The 16,979-nt window shown below is 37.1% G+C and overlaps 1 protein-coding gene across 1 annotated transcript in view; it reads right to left on the bottom strand.

Moving 5' to 3' along the window:
• PARG (poly(ADP-ribose) glycohydrolase) overlaps positions 1-16,979 on the bottom strand; it is a 60,058-nt gene that overhangs the window by 27,627 nt on the left and 15,452 nt on the right. Inside the window, exons 8-9 of the mRNA XM_088526362.1 lie at positions 7,468-7,560; positions 5,264-5,421 (exon numbers count right to left, since the gene is read on the bottom strand). Coding sequence (XP_088382488.1) covers positions 5,264-5,421; positions 7,468-7,560 — 251 coding nt within the window. The remainder of the gene's footprint in view (positions 1-5,263; positions 5,422-7,467; positions 7,561-16,979) is intronic.

Here is a 16,979-nt window from a genome sequence, read left to right as displayed (position 1 = left end):
TGGAAGGATTTTTGTTTAATTTGGCAAGCAATTTGGAGCAGTGGAGTTGTTTTTTGAAAGACATCATTTAGGAGTCTTAAATATTTATCAGATTTATACTTCACATCACATCTTGACTTTGACAAAAATTCAAAGATGCTGACTCCAAGCATTCATGACCAAAGAACAGCAAGCCAAAATGTTTTCTACTGAGCATCTAAAACAAGAGCCATTCCACAATACAATTAAATTGTGGATTATATTACCATATTTAATAATGATTATATTATCATATTTAGTAATTTACCAAAGGAGTAATGTATTCAGACATCAACGCACTGTTTTAATCACTAAAGCAAATTAATTACACTGGACACGTTATGGTTAATTTCCTTTCAAAATTGGCTATTTATAGAGTATTTCACCCTCTACTGTATACAAGCGTGCATTTTTTCAGAAGCTAATGCTCTATTTAAAAGGCTAGATAGAACACAAACCTAAGGCAGGGAGAACAGGCTCAGGTTTTTTTAGGATCAGTGTTTGTAAACACAGCAAACCTAGAATCACTTTTCCTAGGAATGATGCATCTCTCAGGCCAAACCGAGGTCTCTCAGAGGCGCCGGATAACATATTCCCCAGCGAATAATCATTAGCATGGCAGGATTGATGTTGTTTATGAAGAGACAATTGCATTAGTGCTAAATTAGATTTCAATTCTCCTCTATAAACGTACTATACAGTTTGCCCATTTCCTTTCATATATTACACATTCCATAAAATACATATATATCTTAACTAGTGTATTTTCTTTTCCTCATTTCCAATCACTTGCTTGACACAATCAAAGAAATTCAGTCCTAGTGGTGCAGTGGCAGTTCTGTGTTGTGACCAGAGCGCCTCACTTAGTGCCAAAAGACCTACCAGATATTCCTTATTAGACATGCTACCTTTAATTATTAATATGACCTAAATAACTTGGATGATAGCTACTATAAATGCATAGTGTGTTTTTGAAAGCAAAACAGGGAAGGAGTTCCTTCTCTAACATTCTTCTGCAGTGAAGAATGGAGAGGGAAGGCATGGCAAAAACAAAACGGGTCTTGGACAAGCCAGGCACCTTCTCAGTTGGCCAGAAGAGCGACTCAAGATGGCAAGAGGGATTTTACTCACTTACACTTTGCTTTTATGTATGTCCAACTTGGTAGTTTTCTAAATTACTAAATCGTACCCTGCTAGTCTGACAATTCAGCCAAAAGGAGGGAGGAAAAACACCTCACAGAATAAAGTCTTATGCAGTACACTGTATCCCTTTCAATACCCACTCAAAAGTAAATGCAAGAAAACAGTTTAATCTTAACATTAACATATTTCAAAAGAGGAGGGCTAACAACCATTTTGAAACCTTTTTCAGAAAAGCTTTAAATTAGCCCATTCATAAAGAAGGTTCATTAGAAGCAACACCAAAACAAACTACTTGAAACAGCATCCAACATCACAACTGCACTAGGTGGTCTGAGATCTTCCTACAGAGAGGCTCTCTAGAGGGTGATCTTGAAATAGTCAGTGCAGTTCATGCTCTACACTCAATCGGCATGTGATTTCTGTGGAAGTCTTCAGCAAGAGCAACAAAACTGCAAATTTAACACTGTCTTTTTTGACAGGATATTTTTGCACAACACTGTCCTACCATTTTCCATGGTAAATATTAAAAAAATATATATTTTAGTAAGAAAAACTGAGCACAGAATTCCTAGTTTCATGTTTTGAAAGGACACAATGCTTTAATCAACTAAAACTCATAACCATTCAAGCTCTCAAAGTTAAGCTAGAGACTCCATTATATCAACCCCATTCTAAATAAATTATTTTATTAATAACTTTTAATAACCATAAGAGGCCCATCCCTGTCAAGTTCAAAAGAGAGGAATTTCACTAAATTAGCAAGCACTTTCTTCTATGAGCAGCTGTCACTGCAGCACAGTGAGCCACCAAAAAGGACACTCAGTGGCACAAGACTCTATTAAGCCAGCAGAGTCCGGTGTCCAAAGGGCAACACTCCCTCCCCTTGCACCCACCAAGCAAGTCCAGCATAGAGAGGAGAGGAAGCCCCGCTGATTTATGTGACGCTCACACATGAAATGCTCTTTCTTCTGAGCAGATTCAGTTACGGGCACACACACCAGCATTCAGACAACGGGCCATCTGCACTGCTTTAGTGAGGCCAAGCCCCATTGGTGCACTGCAAAACTATTACCAGAGGAAAGGGTAAATTCCGGTACTATGCGCCTATTTTTTGTCTAAAAGATTTTTATTGAGTAAGGAGAGGGCTTAAAAATCACAATATGCTATTTAAATATTGCATTAAAAATATTTTATAACATGTAAATATTTAAGTTTGTATAATGTGACTTGATCAACAGCAGCAGCATAAAATTGAAAACACCCAAGAGAAATTGTTTACACAGTTGTGTTTTTAAGATAAAAAGGAGGACAAAAAAATATTTTCCAGCTTATCAAGCCTTTGATATGAACTCAGAAGGGGCACGCACAATTTAAGATGACCATATCTGCTTAAAATAATTGTGCTCATGTAATCAGTGCTCACTTGCGCTCAGTAATCCTGCCTCATTATGGAATGACGGAGCATGATTTTGTCGTACCCAAAGGAACAAAATAATTCACCCACAGCCAGGCAGCAGACAAATTACATGGAGGAAAGAACTAAGCCTGGAAGAAAATGAGGACTATAACACCGAGGGGAGAATGGGTTGCTGTGTGCCACAGTCCCTTGTCTCCAGCTTTAAACAGAGCAGAAAAATAGCCTCCAAAGCCTTTAAATGAAAACATTGTTATAAATGAAAAAAGTCTCACAAATGTAATTACAGCTGTTGCCTACTGTCCTTTGAACATATCCAGCCTTGTGAAAGACTTTTTGTAAAAGCTGAAAATACACACTGCTATGGACCAAATTTTGTCCTCTTTACAAATCTGAGATAATGGTTGAAACATGATATTTTATGGTCTTTCCTTTCTACTGAAGAGCTAGATTTTTGAGATGAAAAACGACATACCTGACAGAGAAGAAAGAAATGGGATGCTGTCCACCCTCCTGCCCTTTTCCTCTCATTTTAGATTTAAACCAAGTCAGGTTACATGAAATAACATGACAGAAGTGGTGTAAAACCTTGTAGTAGTCTCTCCATCCTTCACTCATGCCAATCTCCTTTTGCTTTTATGCTATCAATCTTTTTTGGCACATTCACTTCATTCACTGTGAGTCACACTTCTATTTTTCATTTCTTCTTGTTCACTAACTTGCTCATTAAATTAACAGAAGGAACAAATACTGTATTTGGTCTAACAAATGATTATACAAAAGAAGTATCAATCAATGAGACTACGCTTGTTACAGAACACCCATAAATTAGCAAACACTGAAGATCAGTTGCTTTTAATCTTCAGGAACCAAAGGACATCAGGTTCCCCATCATCTGTTCTCCAGTTTGGCGACAATACTCTTGCACTTTAGCAAATAAGGGTTGTATTCTACCTTGTGTGTCATGAGTTACCTCATACATAATGCAAGAGGAGAGTCTGAATGTTGTCCGTTGTATTATCCCTTTTAAAGAATACTGCTGGAATTTACTTCAGTTTATAGCAACCAATGTATATGGGCTAAGAAACCACAGGCTAAGAAAAAAAGAGGAAGACTGACAAGAGTTAGGCAGAAAATCCTGAATACTTATTACTTTACACTAGTTGTTGTCTGAGGCCATAGAAATCAGTTATTTACCCTATAACTTGTCAAGATTTTTTTTAGAAGTTGTTCAAAACATTACGCTGAGTTAACTGCTATTACTACACTGCATTGCTTTGACTTTACATTGCTGTGCAGTGGTCAGAGGACATAAACTCACTCCAATGATTAAAAATCTCTTTCAGTGTTTTATTCTCTACTTAATAATTGAGCAGCTTGATTTACAGCAATCTTAAATTGGAGAAAAAAATAGTAATTATAAGTACTTAATAGTAACTTATAAATTCTTTAAGAAAACATTCAACTGTAAGCGCATAGATGGTGCAAACAGGACTCTCACCACAGCTTAGCTGTGTAGCTCTTCTTAAACTACGCTGAACATAAATATTTAGCAATGAATGGCTCTCTACCTTTTTTATTTGCTTTTATGAAGTTACTGTGGAAAATATGTTGAGTTGTATGGAGCATGAATGCCCACCGTGCACTTCCGAAATCAACATCAAGTCATCAAGCCTTTTCCCAGAATAATTTTGTGGTTATTTCTCGGAAAACGGAGTGTAAAGATCCCTGTGCTAGCTCGCAACGACATCAAAGGCCAAAACCATTAAGTGCCTCATCATACCTGACTAATTAATTCTGGAAAGGTCCAGCATAACATAGCTCTTATAATACAAATATCCAGTGTGTTGGTTCACAGGCAGCACTATGTTTTTATAATTCATTCCATCGTTCAAGGCATATATGGTAACATGTGGTAGCAGTGGCAAAATAAGAAAAACTGACTTGAATAGAAAAGCCCAGAAGAACAGGAACATTTTAAATCTACAAGTGTGTAAGAACAATTTTACTCAACAGAGGAGCTTCTCCTCCATTTATAAGTGAAACAAGTTTGAATATTTTCCAAATAAAATCTGTATTTAAACTAGTACTGAGGAAAACTGAGTAAGGGCTGGTTCAGATATCAGAATATACTAAATGACACTCTTGTTGTGGTTTTAAAACCTTTTAGGCTAACTTGGGGCAAAAAGGACAGGTTTACTTAAACATGTAGTTCCACAAATGCTTTGAACTAGTAATGACTGTATAGTTACTGAAGAAGCCAGTCCTACCGATCTGACCTAAAGCAAACTGAAAAATTGTCGGGCCACACTGGCATTTAATACAAGTTTAAATAGGACAATCAAGGCACAACTGAAACCAAAATAAGCCCTTCTTAGATGACTTCTGTGAGGAGGTAGGGTACTACATCAGCTTTTTATGCCAGGGTAAGAGTATGGAAGAAGACAGGCATAGAGATGTGGGATGAAATGAAAAAGGATTCAAATATTAAGTACATCTTTTGACCATAAAATCTTTTCTGAGTGATAAAGTCGTCTTGTCTCTCAGAAAAAAAAGACACAAAGCAATCTATTGGAATTAATAACAATGAGCATCTAAAAGGTGAAAGAACAAGCAGGCTTCTCCATTAAATGTGAGTAATACTTCCTTTCAAATGTCATCAGCTCCATTCACTTCAGAGTGCCATACCTGTTGAAGTTAATATCTGGATAACTAGAATACTCGGACTTCATCTTCGCATTACGACGTGGAAAGGTGCAGAAAAAAGCATTGGCCAGAAAACTAGCAATTTGTTCCTGTGACATCGTGATGGAGTGATTCATCTTTTGCTTCAGCAGAGGTATTGGCTACCAAGTAGGAACGAAAAGCCAGGGAGGGGGAAGGAGAAGGGAAGGAGGAAAGGAAGGAAAAAAAGAAAAGTAATTAGCTTACCAATTTTAAGAGAAAAAACACAGGAGCACCAAATTACATTTGTTAAATTAGAGCAAGAGTAATTTAGGCTATTGGAGTACCCTTAAATCAGAAGCACCATTAAAGTCAAGAATAGTTTATTCAAGATGATTGGGAAAAGCTTGCTTGACAAACTGCAGATTTCTAATCAATAATAATAAGACAAAGAAAACACAACTTACCAAACAAAAACAGTGGAAATTGGGAGAAAAGAAATAGATGGTATATTGAAATCCTGGCAAATCTTAAAAATTGAAATAAAAACACCCCCACCACACTTTGCACTTTAGAAAGGTAGAAGTCACTCCAATAATCCTTACCCTGCGGCTTGCTTTGAGTTTTGTTCTATTCTCCCTCTTTTGAGGGAGACTAAAAATCTCTGCAGAAACAATATAGGTAGCACCTCTTTTATAACCAGAATGAATAAGAAACAAAGCTTCATATTGGTTTTAATTTGAGAAGCTTATTTCACTCTAGAAAAAGGTGCTTTCATTAAAAAACAAAGGAGAAAAACCCCAAAGCTAAAGTGACATTCATCTTATGAGGCTGTCGTCTCCCGATTTGGAATTTTCCCTCACCATATTTAAGGCTCCTTCTTCTAAAAAAAACAAAATAAACAAATAAATATTTTTTTAAAAAATCAAGTCTTTAGTAAACAGCCCAGCAATGATTATAACAAGTCTACTTGGTAGTAAGACAGGAATTTGTTCTTTCATCATTCTCTATCGCCCTTAGCCTAATTCCAGGAGAGCTGAGAAGCTACATTTCATTTGTGAGGGCAGAAAGTGCTGCTAATTTTAGGCTGCTGAATACATGCCCCTAAAACTGACACTAAAGTCTTCAAAAAATAAGCAAGAAAGTTCTCCTTGATTCTTGAAATTATTATACTCACATTCTCTGAATCTCATTCAGCCTGCCGGCTATTTAATTAATAAGTTTTATTACAATCACTGAGGTCACACAGGTAGAGAGGAAAAGACTCTGAGAAGTTCTAATTAATTCTGTAAGTCTACAAAAACAGGGCATTTTGGATGGTATGTTATACTGAAACATCAAGTTTAGCTGTACATTTAACTTATGAAATAAATTCTTAAGCAGTTTATACTGCTTAGCAGTACACTATCTTCATAATAAGCATTACTGAATGAGCTTGAAGTTTTGTGCTTAACTTAATATTTGGAAAGTTCATAACACTCAAAAGCCCCTTCCATCATGTAACAAAAAAATCTTAAGTATATTGTTTGAAATAGTACATCTATTGAAGGTACTCTGTCAGCACATTAAAGTATGGAGAGATTTTCCTGCTCCAGTGCAAGAAAAGTGATTTAGAAACCTGCAACAAAGGAGCTTATAAATGTGTCTCACTCCAGCTCATGTTTCATCACGCACTACATCTTCACTTATTTGAGCAGTCCTATTAATTTCAGTGGAACTACTCACAGCAATAGACCTTTTATCAGCTTTAGTATCTACAGGGCCGATTCCTATGATAACAGCAAAGAATTAGTTAAGGGCTGCATGTGCAAAAGTACTGTGAGACTCTGACAAGAACAAAGTGTGCTCCAGACTAAAGGAAGGCTTTATGCAAATAGCACTCCCATGACTGAAAAAAAAGATCTAAGAGCAAGAATCAGATGTTTTCAGATGTCTGAAATATTTCAAATGCTAAATTTGATTTAAAATCTGAAAAGTTCTACAGCAGTTTTACTAAAGAAAAACATGAAGCACCTCTACCACACGGAAAGTAAGGTGTAACTGAAGTTCAGGCTAAAAATATGACAGTGAAGGGTCCTGTCCCTGGCATTCGATTATACCGACTACCTAACCCTCGACCATAATATTTATCAAGGGACATATCATGGCCCTGGTGTTTTGACCGTAGCCATTAGTTACCCTTTGCATAAAAGCAGTCTGCCACAGAGCTTTCAGCTAGCTCTACCTACCTGCGTGCAGATAGTAGGGAGACAAAGTGCCAACTTCACCATATCAGGAAGGATGGACTGGAACAAGTGCTGAGCCTCTGCATCTTCAAGGATCTGTTTAAATTTAAACAGTGAATAAACAAAAGAAAGATTTTACTCCAGAAATAACAAACACACAAGTCCGTAGAAACAGAGCCTGCCCAAATAAAGGAAGAGCAAAAAACTTGCAAAATCTGTAACATTTTTCATCACAGTACCTCATTGCGTTTTGCCTCACAATAAACAACAAAATTCAAATAGAGCAACAACTCTCTCCAAAGCTGCTGCAGAGACTATCAAACACACCAAGTAAAGTAACCTGGGAGCAATAACATATTCAGAATAATGAACCAGATTCTCAAAAGAAAGAAATCGCCATGCAGCCACAGAGCACTGGAACTATTTACGTTAATTGCATGAAACACTCTGCTGGGTTAGGTTTTAATTTAAAAGGTTAAACTGAAACAAAGACTTATAGAGAACAAGGGAACAGCAAACCTAGGCAATCTGAAGGTCATTTCATTCAGTAGAAGAAGAATCCAAGTAATATACTTTATCACTAAAAACAGTTGTTGTTTGTATTGTTTTATTGTTAAAGAATAAATAAGATGCTTATCTCTCTTCTATAGTTGTTGGCTGAAGGTAAACTTATATTTTTAAGCAGTATAAGTCAGCTATCCCAAACTCACACATAACCTTTTACATATTTCACTCTAGCAAGAAACTTTTCCTTGCTCCTCTTGGACACAGACCTTTAAGCACTATTAAATAACAAAATGAGTATTTGAAGACTGGAATTTCAGGTTTCAGTACACAAAATAAAATGAATATGTAAGTTAAATCTATTCAAAATATGACATTTAACCCCAGATGTCTACCAGGCTGTCAACTTCTGATATTCTCTCCCCTTCGGGTAGCACTTCCTGTCTTTTAAAGTTGACATAAATAGTGGCTGCCATGCTTTGCTGACTGCCACAGACCATACAGCAGCATTTATCTGATGACACATTATGGCACTAGACTTTGTCATAGCTGTCAAGACTTCAACCTTTTCCTTATGCTCCTTTGAAAATAATGTAATAGTATGAGACATTTCCTCCCAAAACAAAAGCAGGGCCAGCAACTGCACAGCTCAGATCCAATGCTGAATGCATAAATAAACAAAATGCACACCTTAGAATTTTAGAATTCTACCTCTCTTTCCTTTTCTTCCTCATGTCATACAGCAGCATCATTATCACCTACAATTTTAATTGCAAGCCCTTCTCCAATGAAAAAAATTCCAAACTGGGAGCTGTTAATGTCCAGAAAAATTCCCACTGGACTTCAGACAGATCATTCCTGCATGCAAATGAAGGCACTGACAGAACTAGAGGAAATGGCCACAAACTGAAGCACCAAAAGTTCCACAGGAACTTAAGGAAAAATTTCTTAACAGTGAGGGTGACAGAGCCCTGGAACAGGCTGCCCAGAGAGGTTGTGGAGTCTCCTTCTCTGGAGATCTTCCAAACCCGCTTGGACGCAGTCCTGTGCCACGTGCTCTAGGTGACCCTGCGTGTGCAGGGGGGTTGGACTAGATGATCTCTAGAAGTCCCTTGCAACCTTAAGCATTCTATGATTCTATGATGTAAAGTCCTGTATATTTAAAGTCACCTTACCCACCATGCTTGAGCCAGTCTACCCATTTCTGCTCAAAGAGCTAGCACCTTTCTTCCCTCTCAAACACACCCATCCACCCCATTTCACCAGTTCCTATGTTCCATTGCATTAATTGAACCTGCCTACCAGAAGGTCAGGCACTACGAGATGTGGTGCAGGGTGGGTGGCAGGCGAAACAGAAGCAGGTGCCCCCCTCACCAGGGCTCAAGGTACAACTCTTCTCACACAACTGCAATCATGCCTACTTAATAGGAAGCTGCTACAGCAAAACAAGCACCTTTGAAGTAGATCACCTAGTACAGGAACATATTTGATTCAGTAGTGTCTTTTTAACTGTGTACAAAAGTATGCAAATCTTAAAACACCACGAGAAAAGACTGGATTTCAACTTTTAAAGTTAACAATTCTTGTTTTATAACTTAATGAACTCTCAAAACATGAGTTATGAATGAATTTTGATAAAGGAAAATACATCAGAGTACTACATCTGAGTTGATTTATAATTGATCAGTCCTTGTGCTTGCATTAAACACACATTCTCTACAGTTTCTTTCGAGATTCAAAACAGAACGATAAAAACATATTGTTGGTTTTATTCACAAACCCCGATTCATTTAAGAGAACTCTGGGAATAAGATAAAAGCAGAGGCTATTCCTCTGGGAAAAGTGCACAGAATCAGAGTTACAAAACATGAACTGCCTTTTGCCAAAGAAATCACTTGGTGGTTTCATCAATGTCTGTACAGGAATAGCTGATTAATGAACATGACTGAGGGCTCCAATTCATAAGATGCAAATTGCTCAGCAATCTGCAGCAGAGGTAAGAGCTCCTGGCCAGGCATCTTCCCTGCATTTTAGCAGAATGAACATTCATACTACAGTGAGGAAGCCTGACTAAACACAGCCATAAATAACAGCTACCTGTCACTGCACACCACTCCTCCAAACTGTAATGGACGAGTGTGCCTGACAGTCCTAATGAGAAGGAGCTGAGGTAGCAGAGAGCAGTGGTGATGGTAGAGAACTTAAATCCAAGTCTGACAGCTCATCAAAACAAACAAACCTAACATACAAAACAGATTTTTGGACAGCTTTATCATGTGAGAAGGAAGGCTAATCAAGCCAACATGCAAACAGCATGCTTAGACAGCAAAGGCTTCAAGTTTCATCTTTTTATTGTTCGCTTTTATTCTCCATATTAACTAACCATGGTAGAACAGACACTGACTGAACCTCATTCTGAAAGATGAAGAGAAAACTGGACTATTTTTCTCCCCCCACACCCGATGGGATTTGCATTTCCTAACTGCAACGCGTTTTGGCCACCTGACTTCGTGCTTCCACGCGGACATAACGCGAGTACAAGAAAGGGCTCTTTTCTCAGAATAACCGCGATTCAGCTCCTGCTTTAAAGTGCACCTTATGTCACTAGTTACTCTCTTATCTTTCGAGTAATAATAATTTTAATAAGAGATAGTAAGTGCTAATGACCTTCTAGCTAATAAATTAGACAAACCATGCAATTTGTATCTACTTTACTCAGAGTAATTTTACCTCTCTACTTTCTGGGATAAAAAGCAGCTTGCTTTCTTCATTACCTTCAACTTGTCTCAAAGTAAAATAGTCTCTGTATAATTTTACAACATTATATGATCTACGTATACAAGATATATACAACATTTCCTTCTGAGTCGAAAAACCCAACTGAAAACAGAAATGTAACAAGAAGAGGTATACACAGCCTACTTAGGCATAACATCATCATTAGATCTCTTTCAAGTCAGCATCTCAAACAAAAAAAAAAAAAAAAAAAAAGAAAGAGATGTGTGAACAAATAGATACTATTAATGCTTTCACTAAGTGCAAGATTCCCTTAGGAAGTCTTGGGTACCCAAGAATCTCACATGTATCCTCGAGTGTCTCCCTCTCTATTCCCCTTCAGCTAAGGCTTTCCTTTGAGATGATGCATATAACACAAAAATTTCACCTAATTAAACTTGTGACTGCTCCCTGCTGCACTAATGAACATTGCCCTCTAATTCTTTTATTTCCACATTAGCCTGTATTTATTTACTTGCTCACCTCAGCCTCATATACAAGGTCTGTGTTCCGTGCAAGGACTGTGCTACACAAACAAGCTCAGGTCTTGGTTCACAACTGCAATTTCTCAGTGTCAATGTAGAACTTTTTTTTTAAAAAAATCTTTTACTAGAAAGGAATACAACCTCAAATTGCCAATCTGTGCCCCCTTTCCTGCCCCAGAGTCCAGAGTCTTAGTCTAATGCTCGTCTCTTAAGTACCTTCAAACACTTCCAACATCCTAAAAGCAGACTTTCTGAACAGGTTATTCGAAACAGATGGAAAAACACAAAGACTTAAATTCTTATCAGGTTAACTTCAGAAACTAATATATTAATCTAATATACTTGGCAGAAATGGTAACTTTTCTTTAACTCATGCTTCCTACAAAATTATCACATCATCATTGTGTGATAAGCTTTTCTCCTGGGCAAGGAGTAGGTAAAGTCTAGGTAAATACACCAATAGTTGTGACACAGTATCAGGCACTAAACAGAAAAACTGGGTACAGGCTATTAGGTTGTATACATGTATGCCATTGTACCAGTGAAACAATAATATTCGATTATGCAAAATATTGTACATATAATGTTTTAATATAATAAAAATGTAGAAGCAAAGTATGGGGGCAGGGCAGAATATTTAACTCCTATTTTAAGTTAATGAATTTTCCAAACTGCATGAAAGAATAACCTCATCTCTCACCTTAGGTCCTTCACAAAACTAATTCACTAAGAAACACACTTAGCTGTCAAATCCATCACATTTCTTGAGCACTTGTCTGATTAGAAACCACAGTAAATACAGCGTAATCTTTGGAGGGAGGAGAAGAAAAAAAAAATTAACAACCTTGGATTATATGGGGAAGAATCTTATTTGAGAAGAATGCTTCTGACATTTATCACAACCATAAACTGACACTCCAGGAGGAAAAAGGAAGACAGTCTACAAGGCAGAGGTTAATTCATTTTCATTTAATTTTTTTTTTGAAGGCTCATTCACATCTTCTGCCAATCCAGCCCAGGGTGATCTCTCAGCTTTATCACTCGCAACAACCGTGGCTTCATTCTTAGAGATTTGCAATGTTACAAAAAAAAGAAGCATTCGTGAGATATAAGACTGTGTGTTTATTTTTGCCTCTCCTTTTAAGTTTTTAAAAGTATAGTTCAGACTTCCACAGCAGTGGAAAGCTAACCTCAATCATTTTTGCTACCAACGGAGGACACCTTCGTTTCAATTTTCAGCAAGGCTCTCAACAGACACTCCTTGTACATCCACTGAAAAGAAATCCTAATGAACGGAAGCATCACAGCCATTTCCCAAGCACCGGCAGAGTCATTCAAAGGAATGCCATATCCTCCTCTTCCATGAGCTTGTGACTTATTATAGAGAAGCAGAGCATTTTGAAAAGGACATCAGCCTTGTTTCTACAGAGGGGTTAAAGACAAGAGTAAACAAATTGTGGACTTCCACAGAGTATAGAATGTTTTCTGGTAGATTATCAGTATTAAAGACTGAATTTTAGTAGTGTCTTGAGAAAAAATAACCAACAAGCTAATATTGGCTAAATTAGTTCCCCGTTAAGAGACATAAGCACCTGTTCCCAGGGCTCATGTTCAGCATCACCCTGGCAAACTCAGTTTAAGGCATGCCCAGCTATTAACAGCAAAGTGCAAGGACGTACTAGCGATATTAACAAATTAACATCACAGATAAAATAGCAGGAGCTAAATGCAGAATAAAGTTAATAAACACTTTATTTATGCCTTTAGAGCCCTCATCATGGCAGTGCTTCTTTACCTCCTCCCCGCTTCCACGTACACTTTTCCATGGAGTATTTCTTTCCCTCCACATGTTTTACCATCACCTGATCTTTATTACGACTTCTTCTGACATACAAAATCTAGAGCTACAAAATGAAAATTCTCACAGCCCAACATTTTTCCTCCTCATTTTAGATGGGTGAGCAGTAATGATTTAAACAAAAATCTAACAGTAGCAGAGGAATGTGTTCATCTGCCCCCCTGTAACTACCACAGTGTAACTCTCAATGGGAAATATTTTTTAATGATCTTTGAAATTTACTAGTTCTTATTTTTAAAACCAGAAATGTTATTGATGCAGTGAAAAACTCTGAAAGATTCTAAGGATGTACCTTTACATTGTCTCAAAGCATTACAGAGCCACAAAGCCCTTAACCGTTATACTTACAACTTTTTTATCTGGTATAGCCTGTCCCAGGACATCTGAGTCTATTCAATAGCCATTGCTAAGGTGCTCACAAAATAGCAGTTGGCAGATATTCAACTGTTTTGCTGGGAAACCACAGAAAACTAACAAGTCGCCTGTAATTCAGAGCTCATTGATATTTCACCTTGACAATAGCTGGCTTCTCGCGCTTTGAATGTGTACAAGACGTGCAAGTACTTGCCTCTCTATTTTACATACTAGGGAACCTGACGTTTTGTCCAATATGGGGACAAATTCTCCTCTGCTACTGTGCAAATGAAACCCTCTGCTACACATTCAAATGAGTTTTTCAGTTTAGCTTTTAAAAAGGTAATCTGATGTAATGAAAATTGTTTGGAAACATCTGGACTAAAGTGAAACGCAGCAAAGAGCAAAGGATAAGCTATTTTCAAGCCTTAGGGCATTTTGTTTCTCGCTTAAAAGCCTACATTTGTAGCACTGACATCTCTCCACAATGCTCATTTCTGTTAGTACTGTCCAGACAATTATAAAAATTATTATCAAAAAACCAGTCATCAGAACAATTTGGTATTTTAAATTTTTTGCGATTCCTGCTTCTTTGATTACAGCCATCACTTTTTCAAGCAGTTCATTCAAATAACAAAAGGTACACAAAAGGCCTGAGCAGTTCCATAGACCCACTCAAAGACAAGAGTGGTATAAAGTCTTATTAAAGCACAGGAATTTTCTTCCAAGATACGCCTGCACCTGATGCCAGAGGTTGTCTTTAAATGGCCTAGTCTTCCTCAAGAAATGAGTAGAAAACCCTAATCCAGCTAGATCAAACTACAGTCAAATGATGTTCAGATATGTTGTACTTACCGTCTTTTTTAGATGAGAAAATGGGAAGTAATAGCAATAAAAATGCAAGTATAATTTTTGCCTTTACCAGGTGGTTTTCAAAAATTTCTTATTAAAGTCTGTAGTGCTCAAAGCTTTGTGTGGCTCTGTGGCTATTTGTGGCTATTTTTGCAATAGAAGCAGAATATTTCCCTTATCCCTAATTTCATTTACTTCTCAATTAAAACATTTCTTAATTGCATTCAAATCAGCCCATGATCTCACAATTCATCTCAAGAGAGTAACCAGTCAATACACTGCCAATATCTGCACACAGGATTTCCTTCTCCAGTGCTTCTCAAATATCTTAACCCAATTTTTAGCCAATACGTTTTCTAAATTACTAAGTTCACATCAAAAGCACCAATATAGTACCTAGCAACATACACTCAAATGAAAAATACTTCAACAACAACAAAACACTAAGTACATTTTGCAGATATTACGACACAAAGCTAGCAAAATTTGGAACAACTTAGCAATTCAAACACATATTTATTCTAGTTTTTAGGCTGAAATCTACCAAAGATTTTTTTATTATTATTATTTTGTGTGGAAAATACTGACTAGCAGAATTAGGCATTCATTACTGCGCTATATGCTGAAGCTTGCATGGAGCACTTTACATTAGAAAAAAAACACAATACTTTTGAAAGAATATGCACATATCCACATGAACATTGCTAAGCCAAAATCTAAAAAATCTGTGCAAATAGAAACTACAATGAGCTTTTTTTTAATTTATTTTTGAAAGAAACTTCTGCACATAAAGGGAGAACAATAAAATCTCCCACCCTGATCTCAAGAGGATCTAGCAACACAATCATCATGTGAACATTAATGGAAAGCAGCAGGCAGAAGTAGGAGTCTTGTCCTAATCTTGTTTCAAGAAGAAATTACAAGCTATAAGACAAACGTTTTAATAGCCTATTGCCTTTAAGCCTGTATAAGTGTAACTAAAGGATGAAGACAAATTAGAATACACTGCTTCAGCCTGACAACTGACCTTGTTTTCTTGCTACACAGCTTCAATTGGATTTTAAGATCAGCTGAGATTTATGGCATGATAAAAGCAAACTGATAAGAGCTGCCAGTTTTAAGGCTAAAAGCAGTGAAACTGTGTTTGACTGAAACAGGAGAAGGAGCACAGGTGAGGTTGTTTGGCATATTCCTCAGTTTTCTTTCATGCAAAAGATTTTCCTTGCAATTGAGCACAGATACTGAAAAGGCTAGCCTTTCTAAAGATAATCATCACATTTCTTTTACCTCACAGAAAAAGTCCAAATGGAAAACATGGAAAACATATGAACTCTCTTAAAAAAAAAAAATCTGGAAAAGAATAGTCTTGAAAACAAATAACCTACTTTGTTTAGGACACCAAGTTTACGTTGCGAAATCAACAGCAAGTATACTCCTGGTCATTATACAGACTGATAGAGCCTGGCAAAAAAATGGTGATAAAGGTTCACTCTATATCCATAAGCAGAAAACATTGCAGACACACACCCAGAGAATGGAAACTGTGGAGAAGAAAGGAGCATCTTTGTAAAGGCCATGCCCTTTAAGTCTCTGTTGTAAAAACACATACTGAGGCAGAAGGAGGGGTTTAAAGATTTGCAGAGAACCCAGAAAAATAAAGTGACAAGCATGAAGTAATCCTACACTATTGAAATGTTCCTCCCATGGACATTATTATACAGCTTTAATCACTCCTGCTTCTCTCACTGTAACCTCTCAATTTCACATTTTTCAGATCTTTGCCACATAAACTTACCAAAATTCTATTACTCAGTGTTTTGTAAGGGATCTAATACCAAATCTAAACTTTCTATTTGCAATTTCCAATACAGGAATGATCAGACTTCACAGTTTGTCTTTTCATGACATGCTCAAAAACTGGATTTAACCCCTTTTCAGCCCTGGACATCATACTGATATCCAATGCAAAGTAGTTTTTTAAACAGGATGTTTGTCATATGCTAAACACTAACAGCGCCACAAACATCAAATGAATCTCTTGCTCTGCTTTTTATATACATCCAGCAGCAAGCGTGGCTAAAAACAAAGCAAAAAGCAAACAAATCAAGTAACTAAATCCTAGGCTTCCCTTTTACTGAAGCACATCAGAAGACCCTGTAACTTAGATAACCTGCAAATAAAAAACAATAGCTATTATCAGTGTATTTGTTTTCTGACACTAGAAAGAAGAAGAAATACTACAGAAGACGGGAGGATGAAAACTAAGGGCTTTAAAGCAGCCCAAAATTAAGCCTCATGGACGATAAGAGCTCCCATTGTCGCTTTGTTACCTCGTGAGTTCCTTTTTATCCCTTCACAGCCTTTCTTCCCTGTGGTCTTACTATTAATTTGAGTATTGCTGATAAAATTCCCAAGTTTCAGATGGGACTAAAAACTTCCTTTTAAACAGCTCTATTGCAAAGGACAAAAACCATGAGGCAGCTCACAGACTGGTTTTATCACAGAAGAGCTCCAGTTTTAATGATGAATGAGGTTCCATATCAAAGTCACTGAGGATTCACAATGCAAGTCCTGCTCATTTAAGTTTTTCTTGTATACTGTGCAACTAAAATGAAAGTGAAAAGCAGCATCACCTCTGTAGAGAGTCTGTATTGCTTATATGATGCCTTTTTTAGATTTAAACCCTG

Source organism: Tinamus guttatus, unplaced genomic scaffold (genome assembly GCF_059628265.1).
Source record: "Tinamus guttatus ecotype Peru unplaced genomic scaffold, ASM5962826v1 Tinamus_guttatus_pri_ptg000246l, whole genome shotgun sequence".
Taxonomy (NCBI): domain Eukaryota; kingdom Metazoa; phylum Chordata; class Aves; order Tinamiformes; family Tinamidae; genus Tinamus; species Tinamus guttatus.
This window is presented reverse-complemented; position numbering and strand designations above follow the sequence as displayed.